The sequence below is a fragment of the Lipotes vexillifer genome, unplaced genomic scaffold, assembly GCF_000442215.2.
Source record: "Lipotes vexillifer unplaced genomic scaffold, Lipotes_vexillifer_v1.1 scaffold444, whole genome shotgun sequence".
Lineage (NCBI taxonomy): Eukaryota > Metazoa > Chordata > Mammalia > Artiodactyla > Lipotidae > Lipotes > Lipotes vexillifer.
In genome coordinates this window covers 3,904,699-3,923,283 of record NW_006793488.1, presented here as the reverse complement: position 1 = coordinate 3,923,283, position 18,585 = coordinate 3,904,699, and the positions used below count along the sequence as shown (strand labels likewise).

Genomic DNA, 18,585 nt, shown 5'->3' with positions numbered 1-18,585 from the left:
AAAATACTATATTAGCTAAATGTTCACACTTGTCCTTTTTAGCTTGAAAAGAAATGTCACATGCTAGGTTTCTGTAAATGACCCACATTCAGATGTGAACCAAACATAATAGCTTCTGCCATTCATCAAGCACTGAATTGCTTCAAATGTAGGACACAGGGCAGAGGACTTTGTAAATTACTTTGTTTCATTGTCCATCACCAGAACCTGTGGCATAATATGTGACCTATTTCTATAAACAATAATGCCTAAGGCTTTATGAACAGGTGGAATGTAGTCTCTCTTTTAATTACATTTTGAAGAAATTTAAAAATGTAAAATTTTTAGACATATTGAATAGTTGTATTGTTAAAAGAAATTAAATTTTTCAACCATCACCATGTAATAATGTGTATTTCAGTAGAATATCATAAAATTTTAGCTTTTTATTAAAAACAAACCTACACAGGTTGCAAAAGTAGTGCAATGACCTTGTGTATTCTCCTTTTAGATTTACTAATCAATAGAATTCTTTCCATGTTTGCTTTTCTCCTTTTCTCTCTTTCATCCAATATGATCCAATATCTTCAGTTTTATTCAATTCAATTTGATATTTATACACACATACCCAAAATGGCAAAAACATGAAAATACATATGTGTATTTGTGTTATTATTAACCTATTTGAAAATAACAAACTTTCATAACTAAATATGATCATGGAAAGTTGAAATTTAACATTTTATTGAACAATTCTAATACTGTAAATACACAGAGAAAATAGTCTGCTGCTCTTTGTCATCAATGTCTACCAATGCCTGATTTATTTATGAAATTGGAACTGTTTTTACATTTTTTATCTTAATAGAAATTATTCTAACATTTAGCTGGAATCATTAACTTTCTCAAGAGAACCAAAAAAGTGAATATTTAACAGATGTTCACCAAATTTGATCAGTATGGCCTGCATAAATATCCAAAAGGATAAAACAATTCACTTTCAGATAAATGTTATATTGCTTGACTGATTATATTATCAAATGAATTACAGAATTATCAACGTTCAATTTATTTCTAAATTTTGCATATATGACTATGACCATAGACTATTTTCTCCTTGTTTGTGTAAGCTGGCTCTATAGAGCTGAGAAATATGCTAAAAACTAATAGAGGTTGGTAAGTTGACTCATTCACAACCCAACCCATAGTGAAGCTTTTCACTGGGAAATGCCACTCAAAATGGCCAAAAAAAAAAAAAAAAATTAAAAATCAAAATCAAACATAATTGACCTTCATACAGCTTTCCATATTCCAATGTGCCATTTTGTTCTCTGTTAAAGCATTTGTTTACCGTCCTGTAGATCCTGGCTTGGATGTTTGTATAATTATTCTTTCACACAGAATGAAGGAGATGTAAAGAGGAGACAGACATTTCCTGGGCAAAAAGGAGCAGAAGCTAGCAGAAACAAGACTGTGATTCCTAATTAATTCAAAGTTAATTGCATTGTTGATAATCCTGCACTTAAAATCTTCATATAGAAAATGTTTATGGCCGCAAATTGACTACATTAAATCTTACCACCATTAAAAGAAAAAGATGAATGTTACATTAAACAAGTTTAAGAGAATGGTAAAGCCTAGTTCTTGTTTAACAAGACAACTAGCAAATCATTCAAATTGCTGACCTAGACTCTCCAAACGTAGTAAGAATAGTAGTTGCATTTCAAGGTGGCACCAAGCCATATGGACCATCAGAGACGCCAGATGGCAGTTTTGCGTTTTCAGTTGTTTCTCAGTATCCATGGAGGATTGGTTCTGGGTGTCCAGCAGATAAGATGCTCAAGTCCTGTAGTCAGCCTTCCAAATCCTGGGGTTCCACCTCCTAGGATTCAATGAACTGTAGAACTGCGGATTGTGTATTAAGTTTGTGATACATGATTGGCTGAACCTGTGGATGTGAAACCCAGACATAGGAAGGGTGACTGTATTTATTGAAAAATATCCATGTGTAAGTGGATCTGAACAATTCAAATCCATGTTGTTCAAGGGTCACCTGTACTTAGAATCATCTGTAGATTATTTATAATGCCTAATACAATGTAAATGCTATGTAAATAGTTACCTGTGTACAGCAAATTCAAGTTTTGCTTTTAGGAACTTTATGGAATTCTTTTTCAAGCCCTGATTTGTTGAATCTGTAGGTATAGAACCTGCAGATACAGAAGGATGACTGCATTTCCACTATGTGATGAATGAAAAATAGTTGGGGGGAAAAAAGACACATGCATCTTAGTTGGCAAGAAGAGTCAAAAAAATCTATTTTACTATTTTGGAAAGGATCTAGTTAAATGAAGATATGTGTTGTGTCCTTTATTTTCACTGAAGAGTCAGATGATGGAATAAAATGAACTTTGGAGTTAACTCTGAGTTTAAATTCTCTCTCTGTTACTTATAAAGAGTAAGACTAACTTTTGATTTTAACATGTAAATATGTAAATGACAGGATTAAGGTAAAGCTAGGTAACACAGTGAATGTGAAATGAACTACCATTATAATAGGAAAGCAATACATTTAAATTTTATTATCTAGCCCATTTAAAGCAAAATGTAATTATCCTGATCATTGAAAGAAAATACTTAAAATTCTCCACACCGTGTAGAAAGACATTTCCATGTGATCCTTAATTATCTTGATAGTCCAATTTACATTTTGGGCATCTTGTAAAAACTTACTTCTCAAATGGGTAGTTTATTGACACTGTGATGCATTAGGGTTCTTGATCTGGTCTACAGACTGTTAGTGGCACAATTCTATCTTTTTTAAACTGGTTCCAGGCAAACATGGTCAGCCAAGTGTCCACTAAGTCACAGGATAAATATGATATTTCCCCAGAGTTTTAATTTTACTTAAACTTTTACAAAAAACAAGCATTATATTAAAACAAATATACTGATAGATTAGGGATAAAATACACATTTTCTCTTCTCTGAACTTAGAGGTAATTTATGGGAAAGTTTTATAAGCATTGGCTTAATTAATGTTTATAATACTCATCTAAATGTTACTAATGAAGTATTAATATTTTTTAGTAAGATACTTTGCTGTCACTTTATCAATATCACAAGAAAAGCAGTGCTTTTCTAAATGAATATTTGGAGATGTTTTGAAAAATGGGAAAAGATTAAATGAGTCGTTCATCAGGTTAGATGCTTCACCAGATTTGTCCATTTATTACTCACGTTGTAAAGCAACCAACCAAACAAAACCTCTGTGCTGACTGAGCTTGTGGCATGACACTAAAACCAACTTGCTGAGGAAATATAAATCCAAACTCAAATTTCCTTTGACAAATCCCTTTCATATGAACTAATTTGGACACTCATATACAAACTAATGGCTAAATATTTCTCATTTTTCTACAGTCTATAACTTAGAATCAGACATAGTAGGCTTCTAGGAGATAGCTGTAAAAATCCCAAATTGTTGTTGTTGGATTATGATATCTAGCAGAGAAAATCATTAAATCATTTCTGGAATCTTAGTCAAATAATTTCTGAAAAAGAAAGGGGACTAGTGAATTAAATACATAGAAATTTATAAAAGAGACAAAGTGTTTAATAACATTTTTGGAAAAAAGCAAACAGTATTTGTGAAAAAAACCAAATAACAAATGATTTTGCTTTTAGATTGCACAATGATTCCTGGATATTAGACGCATTTCAGCGCATCCACAGTGAAGAAACCAAGTTTTTTATACCATATGATTTGGAGATTTCCAATCAGGAACTAAGCTATATAGTAAAAAGATCTGAGCAATGGAGAGGACTCAATGGTGAGAGAAGGAAGGTGAGTTGGTTTGAAGTAGATTTGTGTTTTGACTGCATGAAAGAAGCTCATTCCGTTAGCATATCAGTCAGCTGTTAAATTTTCTCACATTGTTTTTGAAGCCATTTACTATTGTATTTGATTGCCACCACTGTACAAATCTTGCCACTCAATTGTATGTTTATTTTTTTATTAGTCGAGATGAGGAGACATGACCAGATGGTACTTATAGTTCAGCACTCTTATTTTCTTATAAAAATATTTATTGATACCTGCCATATACATATATATGTATATATATGTATGTGTTTATATATATATATATATATATATATGTGGCAAAATACACAATGATTATGAAGAACATAATGAGTTTCCACACATGACAAGATTTTCAGCTTTAAAGTGACTTTGAGTGAACAGGAGGGAAGGGATATTACTTCTGCCTTTCTCCTTTGATGCTTTTGTTAGTCAGTCCCCTAGACCAATTTCCCTCTTTCAGGAGAAATCTCCTTTGCCTTTTTCATTGGCTTCACCAGCCTCTTATGTGTTAGCATCTCCCAGGGTTCTGTACTTGGTTTATTCCTTGTCTGACTCTCCACAGTTCTTTGATAAACCTCCTTTCAACCTGTGTCTTCCATCTGGCTGAAGATGATCAAATACGTGTCTCCAGAATACACCTCCTTTCTGAGTCCCCCCAAAATACAATCCAGCAGCCTACTTGATATCTCCAGATGAATGTCCCAAATTTACCTAAAACCTAGTATGGTCCAAACAAAATCGACTTAGTTAATTAATTAATGCATACATTTTACCTGTGCCATTTACACTTCCATAATCTCTGTACTTGGCATTTTCATGTACTCTGAATCACAAAGATCTAAAACTCAAGAGTTTTTCTAGACTTTTCTTTGTCTCCCTTAATATCTCCTCTTCTCTATTCCATTTGCTACTACCTATGTCTAGGACCTCAATACCCACCTTCTGAATGACAGCCATACTTTGCCAATGGCTTTCTCTGCCTTCAGTCTCATGCTACAGTTGCCACATTGTTGCAACATGTTGTCCATGAATTCATTCTCCTCTCTTGTCAAAATAGTATTTCTAAAATGCAAGTCTGACCCTGCAGTCCCCTGTCATAAAACCTTCAATAACTTCATACTATTGTGTGTTTGCCATCTGATCTGATTCTTTTCTACCTCTCCAGTAACATCTCCTGTGTGCTCATCTCTCCCATCCTTTCTCAACATTCCTCTTACCAATTGCTTCTTAGCAAAATATGAGGCGGCCATATAAAATATGGATAATTTGCTAAATATGTCATACTGTTTCACATTATGGTACATTTCTCTCTGTTTGGAAGGATAGCCTCCCAACTCCTCATGTACCACCGAGCAAACAAACTGTTCTCCAGGGCTCAGTTTGAGTGTTTTCTCGGTGGAGCTGCCAGAGAGAACCATCTCCTTTTTGCTAAAACTGCCTGTTTTACTTGACCTTTCCAGCATCTAACACACAACCTAGGGATTAACTCCCCGTGTGCCCCTCTTCCTCTTTAGACGAAGATCTTCTTGTGCAATAAACCAATAGTTTCTCCATCTTTGTGTCCTCAATCCCTAACAGGGTCTGCAGAATATAGTACATTTTTATTGTCTATTTTTTCAATACATATAAGAATGTGTGCATGAACCATTGAATTATTAAACATATTTAGTCTGCCCATATAATAGACATAAAATCTACCTCATCCTGTTCTCTACTTGATAGAAACCTAAACATTAGCTTTAAAAAAAATTCCACATGGGTTTACTAACAATATACTCAACATGTCTTGAATTCTGTTAATTTAAGAATTAGTTTAAAATTACAGCAGACATTTTCAAGACCACTGTCCTTGACTTGAAGTAAAACAGTTTTTACTTTACCTTATGTTCATTTTGGTTTCTTCTTCAAAAATCCTTGACTAACAGCATACTTTTTAAAAGGCCAAAGTGGTTGAAATGATCCTAAAAATCAAGCAAACAGCACTTTCTCTCTAGGATAATTTCAAAGTGCCTGTTCATTTTATTTTGTCATTAAGTTTCACAACATGGAAGTTTAGAAATTTGGAAGGTAACCAAAGTTAATTACCAAAATTATTTGAGTTGAACAAGAGAATACAGAGAAAAATAGAGAATAATTTTTCTTTTAGCTAGAGAAGACAGAGAATGAGAGATGGGGGAGAATGGGAAGAACAGGAGGAAAGAGAGGAGAGGGAGGGAGGGAGAAATCAACTCGTGCTTAAGTGCTAGAAGGAAAATTAAAGGAGATTGTGAAATTCCTTAATTCTTTAAAATTAATATTTATTCTCTTCTTTGTAAAATGGCTTAGCTGACACGTGATGGACAAGAGTAGAACTCAGGAAGAGAGTGTCACTTGAGTTTCTAGTCCATCATGCTGACTGTGTGTCCACATTCAAATGGATCAGAGAAAAGACAATTTGATTAAATGTAACCAAAGTAAGTGATTTAATCAGAGGCATTTTTGTCTTAAGTAAAATATTTTGGCTTAGATTCTGTTGAGCCATTACCAGAAGTTAATACATCTGGATGAATTGCTGCTGTTCCTTTCACAGCACAGACTCAGCATCCATTAGTGATGAGACTCATAGAGATGTGTATGCAAATCATTTGAAAATCTGTAGAACACCTGTTGTTTCTTGCTGTTGGGGTGATGTTTGTTAAGCACACAGAAACATTCTGAAAGTTAAATGATAGACATATGTATTTTATTTGTTTGTCACATCTCTTCATGACCTGGTGTTTATACTATGAAGCCTTTCTCTTCCTTATGATTAATTTTTGTATGTTATTCTTCTTAACTTGTTTTATGATTGCTTGTCTAGTTTATTTCAGTAGGGAAGCAAGGTAGCACTGTTGAATAATGGATGTACTGATTTCAAGATATTATACCAGTTTAATTGAGAGCAATCATCTGTAATCTAAAATGCTAAATTAAGAGTGGAGTGGACATTTTAATATAAAAGTATTTCAAGTAAGTAGAGTCTAGAATTCTTGTGCTTTAAAATTTTGATCTAGATCTTTGTCATAGTGCTAGCTATTAAGCACGTGCTTCTCATTTTTATGCTCTGGATTAAAAATTGCCACATAAATGGACACTTTATAATATGCTTAATTTCATTTTATTAAATTGATAAATGCAAAAGCACAGAATAGAGTATGATGAGAATTTAGGATTATTGCATTTTGTAATTTTTATATTGTTCATACATACAATTTATCATTTGTGCAAAGACAGCCAGATGATAATTCCAAAGTATTTTAGCCATGCTTTTGAGAAGGAAAAGGTCACTTTCAGTAGTCAGAAAAGACATCATTCTATTAAACTAATTTGCCTACATGCAAATTTTGTCATTTTTACCTCATTAACTATTTATTGTGGAGTAAAAAAATATATATTCATGAAGGGGCAGCTCACAGCCTGATGGAGCTGGAACTAATATTTTGCGACTCTAATGATTTTTTGCATCCTTAATTAGATAGCATAAGGTTGATATGATTAGGTCAGGATGTAGTGTTTTTCATTAAAATACATTTTAGAAGCTGTATTCATAATCTGCCCTTGCAATTAAATAATGAGCCTATGAATTTAATATCATCGACCCAATTATTATCCCATGCAAACGTATACCTTTAATAAATTTGTGCTGTAGGACCTTCATTAGCAACAGAAGAAATGATATTTCTAGGTGCACAGATTGAATGGATATGCTTCAACTTATATAATGGTTTTAACCGTATCGGGAAGCAAAGCTTCAGTACTTAGGCACTTAATTCCAAAACGTGCCTTACTATTTGTTGAAGACGAATTTACATTGTAATTATTTTCTTAAAGAAACTATCACTTTAGAATGGGCTATCGAAGCTCATAGAAGTAGCAGGATGCTAGGCAGAGTTGGAGAGTTAGGACAGTTGTGCATCATGGGACAATGGAGTGTAAATTTAGAGATCCGATCAAGCAGTGTAACTGGAAAGCACAACAGCTAAAAGTCTATTTCTCAAGTGTCTGTATTATCTGAGAACTACCATATGCAACTAATGAAGATGAATATTTTTGTTGTATGTTAGAATAGTTTTTATTAAGGGATGGCTGTACAGTGGAAATATGTAAGATACTCTGAGAAGGAGCTGCCCACCTCTTATCATGAATGTGTACATACAGGGAATCACACACATATAGAAACACACCCTGTTCTCTTATCCTTGCTATTTATCCACTACTTTTGTGTACTTGGGTAGGGACCACAACAATTGAGTTCTTTAGTTCCTTCTTGATGAAATTCTATTATGAAGGTTCTATACAATTTATAATTTTTAATAAAAGGAGATGATTAAGAAAACCTGAACCTACATTTACCGATGAATTACTAAGGAGGTAAAACTAACCATTGTTATTGACACAGAAAATTGCGGGCATTGCGTCGTGGTATGACTGCCGCGTTTTCCTGGAAGTATTACTCATCTCTACTTGGGGAATACACCCAGGGAGTGCGGTGAAAGCTTTGACGTGGGTCATAAATTGCAAGGTGGCAGCAAACAGAAAAAGTGGAAGCATGTTGATGGGGGCTTGAGGTGGAGACACTTGATAGATTTTTCCATGCAAAAGTCTGTATTCAGAATCTGTCTTTGCAATTAAATAATGAGCCTATGAACTGAATATTATCGACCCAATTATCATCTCTAAGAAAAAGGAGACAGTGAGTCGAGGTATAGTGATAGGAAATACCAAGAGAGTCTGAAAACTGAAAGCAATTTGTTTTGGCTGGAACAAAGGATGGAAGGAAGGAGAGAGATCAGCCTAGAGAGGTAGACTGGAAACTAGGAAAGTGCACACTAGTCAGGACTACATATTTATCACAGGCAGTGGGAAGCCATGGAAAGTTTTAATAAAAAGAAGTAACTCATTCAGTTAAGACTTTGAGTTGCCTTTGCATTGAGTTTTATAAATTGCTTATTTTAAAGCTGTAACTAATACTTTTGCTTCTTGGAAAGTAAATAGCTTAATGCACTCAGTCTAATACATGCTTCAGTTTTCCATCATTAAGAGTTGTTTATTCATGAAAGGTCCAAATGATCCATGGCATTCTCTAACTATGCAATCAAATCCCACAGTCACTTATGGATTGCGTTTATGTGTCATCACATGTTCATCATCCTGTCCTGCAGCCGAGGGACAGGTCCAAGGCTTTGAGCATTTTACAAGCTTGGTGGGGACTTGAAAGTAGGTGAGGATAAACAACATGTCAGAGTGGTGACTACTAAACAAAGAAGACTTGAATCTTATTGGTTCAAAGTGCAAACAGGCTGCTCTGAGTCTAAGAGGTAGGAAGCAGGGTCTAACTCAACTAGAGCTGAAGAGCATCATCAGTTCTGATAGCAGGAGAACAAATGGTGGGCCCTGAAACCATCTACATGTAACACTTGCGGTCCCTGACTGTGATCCCAGTGGACTTTTACACTTACAGCCTTCACCCGTGGAGTTCCCCCCTTTTCCAACCGTCTGAAAGGCACTGAATTGTGTCCACTAGTAAGAAATAAGAATCTTAGGCTCCAGGACAGAATGCTTAGCGAAAGAGACATGCAGCAATGCAGAATGGTAAATGAACTGTTCTTTGTTGGGAAGGTAGTGGACTAGGTGCTAAAATCATTGCTGCATTCAAGAAGAACATTTCTTTTTTTCCAGTAAAGAATGTCTCTTAGGGACTTGAGTGAATACAGCTTACAATTATGCCTAAATTATCTTAAATAAAGAGGTTTCTGCTCAGTAATAAAATATCCATTCTGAACTCCATATCCAAGGTTATTTTCTTCTTGCATTGAACAAATTCCCAATTCTAAAGAAGCATGAAGACAGTTATCTTTTAAAGGTTTTTCTATAAATGTAGACTGTAATTAGAACTAGCCACAGCATATAAATTCCAATTCTTGTGCAATAAAAAGATTGATATTGATCTAATTGGAAAATATAAATCTTAGCTACAGTTTTTTTATATATATATATAAGAGGATAATTTTTAAAAGGTACATGACAACAGACATTTTGGCTTTGTTTTTTAAATCATGGTAAGCAAGGAGCAGAGGAAATTTTTCTGTGTTGTTATGATGGTTTTTGTTAATCGATACACTTTTCTCCCTTCATCTTTTTTTTTATCTCTGAACTTCTGGGATGTTTGTTTATAACTTACCCAATATGCTGTTAAACTTTTGAAAGATCATTCGGGCATGGAGAGATTGATCTCTTCTGTGAAGTGAAAACAATAGATAACGACTAAAGAAAGTAATAACTAGGAGCTTTCTGAAGATACCTCAAACGTTTGTGCTTTAAGATTGACAAAGACTTATTTACATTTTGCTAAGTACTTTCCCCCTTGATTCTAAAATCATTTCTATTTGGAGTGAAGTGTAATCCATATGTTTTTGATTCATTAACACTTAATTTGTTAGCCTCCCTTTACTGGAGCGGTATATAGCAGCTTTTTCATCTTTTTTATAAGCTTATTTTCTTCAGACACAGGAAATCAAGTTTTTCTAAGAGTAAACAAACTTAAACTCAAAGAGACATGAGAGAGTTTTGTTTGTAACAAAGCACCTATTAGCTTTGACCTACTTCTGTACTCAGTACGCAAATTTCTTCCTTAGCGATCCCTAAGAATCCCATACAGTTGTAATTAACCAAGACACAATACACAGCTTTCTGTTTTATTATTTACTGAATTTTTCGACTATCTTACTCTAATTTCTCTTCATGATAAAATAGCCAGCTACTAACATATTAATGAAGAAGTCATTAGTGATAGTTATTTAATTGCCATATTATTATTTATTCTTATTAATAATGCAGGAGCTACTTATCTTTTAATAATTATGTGGTGTGAAATTAAATTTCATGTAAGGCATTGAACAATGTCATTTTCTTTTTTCATTGGAAGTATAATGTTCTTTACCAGGAAAAATGAAAGTCAAACACTTTATCGCATCTTAGTGTTTTTTGAGAAACAAGTTTTCCAACATTACTTGCATTAATATAGGTTTTAATGAGACTAAAATACAACTCTATCGAAATACAATCTTGGCTATTCCTCTTTGTTCCTTTTACTTATTTAGTTTCTGTAAGGTGTTTTTTGGACTTTTAATAGTCACAAAGCTTGGATAAATTAATATTGCAAAAGTGTCACCATAGCATTACTACTTGTTCAGAGAGATCATTTGTTTGACTCTGAACACTTGCATTTTGGTAGGTCAAAGAGAATTTTAAAAATAATTCTTAGAATTTAAGTAATATTTTTTAGGAATGAAGGGAGCAAATAAATAGCTATTACTGTGGCTCAGTCTCTAATGTCAAGCAATTTATATGTTGGTTCATTTAATTCTCAAAGCAAACATAGGGGTTTGTCATTACTCTCATTTTGCAGATGAGAAGATTGAGGCTCAGAGAGATGAAGTAACTTTATTTCTTTATCCATCCCATCATTTATTCACCACTTTTTTCTTGATCATCTTTTTAGGAAGTACATACTTTTCTTAGGTGCAAGTGAAAGTAAGTTAAAAGAGTGTCTCTTCCCTTGTAGTCCAGTAAGGAAATAAATGAGTGAAAATATAATAACAGTACCTTAAGCTAGTGGAATAATAGAGCTATTTGCTGGATATTATTGTGGTACCTTCAACAAAGATAGTATTCACCCATTTGAAAGGTCCATTGAAGATCTCACGCTGTACAAGATGATTGAGATGGGGATTTAAGATGAGAGTAAATAGTCCAAGGACAAATTGGCCACCAAAAGAAAGGATGCTCCAAGCAGGGGATAAAATGTTACGATGTTTTGGAGTACAGAAAAGAGTTTAGCAGATACAGGTAATAGGGAGCACTAAGACTGGATAAACAGGAAAGAAAAGGACTTATACTGTAGCATCTCACTTCCTGTGTCCATTCCAAAACCATCATTCCCAGTATTTCAATATGAACTGGTGCAGAAATGACCCATGAAAGATTGTAAAGTAAAGTCAAAAGTTACAAAGATATACATAAAGTTGTCCAAGTGGTTAGATCTCCCTTTGATCTTCTTTGTACTTTTATAAATTTCCTATTAATTTTCATTATGAATACATGTTTTGTCACAATTAGGAAAAAAAAGACCTATAAAGCTCTTTGAAGGGAAAAATATCAGGCACAATTTAAAATCCTTTACAAGCCACAGTCTTGTACCATTTAGGAGCATCCATCATGCAGAAAGAATATGAAACAGACAAAACCAGCAATTCATGTTACGCTCACGAACAGGTGTTTCAGTCATGACAATCTGTCTGCTGCATCATAGCCTGATGATCTATCTTCAGACTGGGAGGAAAGAAAATCCCAGACAGCATCAATGTTGTAAGCACATATAGGCCAACATGTTTACAGCGTGTCTCCTGGTCCATTCTGACTGATATCGTTCAAGTTTTGGTGAAACGTGTACATTGCTTACTTTGGTGGCAGAACCTGGTCACACTTTGTCCTGATGAGATTTGGTTGGTTGTTTCTCTTTGTCCGCATTTCCTCCCTTCCAATTAGGAATTCAGTTTGGTTTCCATTGTCGCCGCCAACAGCAGCAGTTGTGCTTTATGCCTTGATTAGGTTCTAAAATACAGCTAAGCTGTTGTGACTCTTCCTGCTGTATATTTGGCAGCAACGAGAGTCGCAATGCGGGGCTCCAAGTGACTCACGCTGCCATCTACATTTAGTTTCTGGTTTTCAGGCTGGTCCCTTGGCTTCTTCTCAGGCAAGCTGTTGGAAAAGCTCTCATTGCCACTCTACAACCTGTCACCAGGTTGATCTATGACCCATTTATCTCTTTGCTTAAGAAACTTGCTTATTTTAAATTTCTTGCTATGAAAAGCATGTTTCTGGGTTGTTTTCTTTTTGTAAGTATTTCATGATTTATCAAATAAATAAAGTCTGCCCTCTTCAAAGTTTGTATCCTTCTAGAATGCCTTCAAACCTTTGTTTTTTTTTTTTTTTTTTGCGGTATGCGGGCCTCTCACTGTTGTGGCCTCTCCCGTGGCGGAGCACAGGCTCCGGACGCTCAGGCTCAGCGGCCATGGCTCACGGGCCCAGCCGCTCCGCGGCATGTGGGATCTTCCCAGACCAGGGGCACGAACCCGTGTCCCCTGCATCGGCAGGCGGACTCTCAACCACTGCGCCACCAGGGAAGCCCGAAAACCTTTGGTTTTGCATATTTTGCTGATATTCCTTTCCAGGCATCTTTTAATTATCTCTAGTCACATATAAAATCTTGAACAATAAGTTTATTTTTTTCTTCAGGATGAAATGAAATATGTCACTAAGTTTATTTATTTACTTTTTTTGCGGTATGCGGGCCTCTCACTGTTGTGGCCTCTCCCGTTGCGGAGCACAGGCTCCGGACGCCCAGGCTCAGTGGCCATGGCTCACGGGCCCAGCCGCTCCACGGCATGTGGGATCTTCCCGGACCGGGGCACGAACCTGCATCCCCTACATCGGCAGGCGGACTCTCAACCACTGTGCCACCAGGGAAGACCACTAAGTTTATTTTTAAATAAAGAATGCAATTTTTAACTAAACCCTCAGGGTTTTTTTGAAATTTATATAATGCTTTAGATATTGCAAAGTCTGAAGGGAAGGACAAGAGAATCTAAGTACAGGAAACTAACTACCCTTGACCAAGAGGGAGTTGGTTTCAAACTCTGAGGAGTCTGCATGGGAAAACAGTCACAATCTAATCTGGGATAGAGATACTGATACATGCCATATGTGCATTGCTTCAAATCAGACCATTCCTTGGTATCATGTATTATCAAACGAATTTTTAATATAAAAACCAAATTGTCCCTGTTGACAGTTTCTTTTAATGTGTATACCCTTCTAAAATCTGTCCTTCTCATCTCTTAATTTCCATCTTATTCCTGTATACCCTAGAAATAAGCTAAAATGCCTTTTAAAGGAATTCTTGGGCATCCCTTAAAATATAGCTAAGAGTTTCACAGTGGTCAGCAGACTGTAGTATGATAAGCATAGAGTTAAGTAATGAAAGTCTTACTTTATTATTTTAAAAGATTTTTTTTTTTGCCTCTTTAAAGTGGGTAAAATAAACTTTAGCACCTTTATTAAGATGCAGTTTGCATACTTTTATGTCCACCCATTTAAAGTGCCCCGATCAGTGGTCTTTATCATGTTTACAGAGTAACCTAATTTTAGAACATCTTCATCACCTCGAATACTATCATGGAAATGGAAACATGAATTTAAAAGTAAAACTCATAAAACTTGAGCTTACTGGGAATTTTTTTTTTCTTTTTAGATTCTAGTTTAAGGAACAAAATTCCAGGTACTTAAGGTATACAGGGCAGATCTGGGTTGGCTCTAGAGAGTTCAACCTAATATAACCCTCTCAATACCTGGATATTTGCTTTTCCTCAAATATACACAACGTTTCTAACTCTAGGCCTTTGCAGTTGTGTTTCTTTCATGGAGCCCCCTTCCCCACGATCTTGTCCATTCAAAATCCTCTGCATTTCAAGGTCAGGCTGGATACCAGCTCCACTATGAGGCTTTCTGGGATCTGCCTGACCAATCCAACAGAAACCAACTTCTCCATCTGCATGTTTTCAGACAATTAAGAACTTTATATTGATCGTATTCTGATCATATTTTATGTTTTTCACTGAATGTCATTTCTTTTCTTACTACTCAAAAGCTCCTTAAGTTGTCCTGTTTCTTCAGGACATCTGCTTCCCCCCCAAACCTAGGATAGGAACTCTCACACAGTAAACATTCAAGTAATGTTGACTTGAGCTGAATGTGCCTGTGCAGAGGCCTGCTTCCTCATGAGGACACCATCTCTGGTCCTTCTCTGTTTGGCTGGGTGCCAAGGATTGATAAGCAGGAAAGAACCACCTCTCCTGCCAACTCCCATGAGTCCTCAGGTAGATTCCATGGAGACAGAAGTACACATTGCTGCTCCCTCACCTCTTTCAAGAAATCAGATTACTATGTAGGACATTTGGATACTCAGAATTTATGACTCTGTATGTACACATAGTCTATATTCTCTCTTTTCTTTGAAACATGAAGCACACAAGCAGTCTTTTTTTTTATCCCCCCTAAGATTTTTTTAAGGGATTTTAGAGCAACGTAGCCTGGAGGGCTTTGACCCCAAGGTTCAATAATAAATGCCAAGAAAAGAAAAAAAAAGTTATTAATGGTATTAGTATTTTTCCCCTCTTGAGCCTCATATAATGCTTATGATAGTCTATGGTTGCATATACCATGTAATCGTGTAAGAGGAAAGGACGCTAAAGATCATCAGGGCTGAAAGAGAATTGGTTGTTATGATAACAGTGTTTTTCTGAGAATCATTTTATTTGCTATAGCTTTAGGGTCACTTCAAATATCAAAATTTTGTTAGGACTTTTTTCTCTTCCTAAAAGAATGTAGAGTAATTTCAGTCTTGTAAGAGACATATTCATTATTTGTAAGCGATGGTGGCGATTGACCCAATGAACAGTTTAATATCATCTTTTTCATTACCATACCTGGAAGGGAGTTGTTATTTTCTGCAATCCTTAAACGGGTAAGCAAACTATATCGCCAGAGTCCAGGAACAGTCATGAAGGAACAGTGCACTTTACTGACATTTTTGCCACACGGATGAAAGCTTCATTGTCATAAACTAATGAAGTTGATTGTCCTCAGGATGGTTTTCCATGTTCAGCAGTAAATGCTGTATCTCTATTTGCCTTCTGTTTTTCTCTATTTCTCCAAGATCATTTGTGTCTGTCAAGAAAACTGCTGAGAATTCATTGAAGGAAAGTCTGTCACCAAGCGGTTGGCATAAACAGGAGTGAGTGTGCAGAGTTTCTGTCCCATTTGCAGCGCTAAATATTTTTGATTCTTAATGGCAGGATGTGCCATGTACACCATATCGTGTACCCTGATTTACCTTACAGTGTAATGCATTTGCCTACTCTTCACCAAGAAAAATTCATATCACATATAAGCTCTACAAATGAAATGTGACATTCAGTCACATTTTTATATTCAGCATATATACAGCATTTATATTCAGCACATTTATATATTCAGCATATAAACACCAAGTGTTTCTTGAGCTTGTTGTTTTGTTTTGGTGTAGGGATCCCATATCCAGGATCCTATCTATTTGTTGTATTGAATTCACAGAGAAGGCAAATCACCTCCTCTCTGCATGAATCAATATTAGAGGAAAGTTTAGTTTTTAACACTAAATGGAAATTTTATGGCTAAACCAAGTCACCTAACAGTTTAGGTAGTGGTACTCCTTCCTTCCTTCCCTCCTTCCTTCTCCTTCTCTTCTTTCTTTCTTTTCTTCATTCCTCCCTTCCTCTCTTTCTCCCTTCCTTCCTTCATTCTTTGAAAATTCTATACATAACCGCTTTCTTTTTGTTGGGCAGAAACCAAAGATATAACACATAACCCTCATGCATAAGGACTCTACTATGATGATGTTGGTAATGGCTATACATTTTTTTAAATGATCCTGTCAGCCACTGGTATTTCCCATTTTTAGTATTCAGGAAAATTGCCACTAGTAAATTTTTTAAGATGAATATAATGAGGAAACATGGCGGCAGTAGCTAAACAATTGAATTGAAACACTTTTTATTAACTGTGTCTTCCTTCAGACTTAGCCAATCCTGACATTTTTGAAGGTGCAGTATAATGGAAGAGGACTTTGTGTTTACATTTTTTTCTTAAGCCTAATCATTATGAGTTTATTGGCTTAACAAATGAGAGTCTGCACAGTGTAAATAGACAAATTGGTTTTTCATTAATAGATATATCAAAAAGGGCATAAATATGATTTTCACGTGTTTAAAAAACATGTGAAACTCAACAAATGTTTCTTAATGTAATTCTTCTATGCTGTTTTTGATGAAGGTTTCCCCAGCCCCAACTAAATTTATAATTACATCCCAGTGATTAATGAAGCACAGAGAATTTTGCTGTTAGGTAATTAGAATGAAAGGGAATGTTTATATCTGCCTTGATTTTTGGCGTTTTTTTTTTTTTTTTACCTTATACTGTGAGCGTGTTATACAAATGTATAGATGAGAATATTTGCTTAACAAGTCAGAGTGTAGAAGGATGATAAGAAATAAAACTTCTCTAGAGAGGATATGCCTTTTCCTTGGCTCTTTTGTTTTTATTTTTAACCCAAAAGATTTTACTGCTATGATCTAACAAACAGTTCTTTAAATATCTCATGGAAATATAATCAATTTGTAGTTTTTCACTTAAAACATTAAAAGGAATGATAGAACCTCATGTTAGTATCATACATGAAGGTCTTTAACATGTTGTCAACATTATTGTATTTGTTCCTTAGAGAAGCCTTGAGATAATAGGATCAGACAATTTCACAGGTGAGGGAAATTAGTGAGACTCAGAGAGATGACCTGTCCATCATAATAAATGTCACATCCAGGGCTAAAATCTGGGACATTTTGCCAGGTGTGATCTTTGCAAGTATCAGAATGTTTTGGGAAAGGGATGAAACCCTCCTGAATAAGAATCTTTCTGCCTTTACTTTTGTGTTTGTATGGTTACAAATATGTAAGTAGGTTATATGCCATTTTGCCCTCGATATGTAATTTAGAAATGATACATGGTAAAATGGCCTTTGCTAGATGTTCAACACAGGAATCTCAGCTTATGTGCCAAGACATCAAAAGCCAAGCATTAGGGAATGAATTTTTCAGTTTTTCATTCTATGCCAACTTAGAATTGCAGTATTGTTCCCCAGACACTGATGGTGAGCAGGGCTTGTTCCTATAATTCTATTAGAATAGGTAGAAACCATAGACATCCTTTAAAAAAGTAGGAGACAATTTGGGGCAATTATTAATGTGATAATGAGTCAGTTCTATAGGAGTTGAAGCATTAGGGACCACATCAGGTAGGGATGGCATGAGAGAACTTGTTTCCTTCTTAAAATTTACAGGAAAAACACCCTTTAAGACTTCACCACTGAAAAGTTAATCTCCATGTGTGGTTACTGGTTGAATGATGTGATGCCAGGAGTGTCCTCCTGATGTCACCTCCTTTTGGGGTTCTCACCTCAATTACAGTTGTGACCTGGCTGAAATGCAAATACATTCTTTCCACTTTCAAATTCTAACAGAAGTGTGGATAGTTTTTCCTTTCCTTGGATATTTCAACATAGTAGCCCTCAACTTACAAAAAATTTGTTAAATACTTAGCGGGGAAACAAGATAAAAATGGAAGATTTTTCAAGCTAACAGCCAGTTTATAATCCTGCTAATTTACTCAGTGGGAAGACCCTGCCCTATTAAATATCACTTCGGAGACACAACTACCACACCTTTACTCCAAAGAGCCCTTATAAATTTTTAGGAACTTCCTACTTCCTTGCTTTTTAACTCCCAGCTTGCTGCTGAACAAAGGAAACTCTTTACAACCAGTAAGATTGGAAACACTCTCCCAGGGGTCCTTGATGGTGGCAAACTAGGATTTTTATTGAGTTCATTTTCTGGTCTGAGAGATACATCTTTCCCCCACCCCCTACCATGGTGATTTGCAGAGCTATGGTGACTGACAGGGTGAAAAACTGATTTCAGGGAGAAATTCAGGTCTTGCCTTTCTGGGAACAGACTTATCCCATGACACGCTCAGTGATATAGCAATACCATCCAAGTATACGGCATTCC

At 35.5% G+C, this 18,585-nt stretch overlaps 1 protein-coding gene across 1 annotated transcript in view; it reads left to right on the top strand.

Moving 5' to 3' along the window:
* Window positions 1–18,585, top strand: part of LOC103087859 (uncharacterized) — a 207,545-nt gene that overhangs the window by 145,991 nt on the left and 42,969 nt on the right. Inside the window, 1 exon segment of the mRNA XM_082931383.1 lies at window positions 3,667–3,826. Coding sequence (XP_082787509.1) covers window positions 3,667–3,826 — 160 coding nt within the window.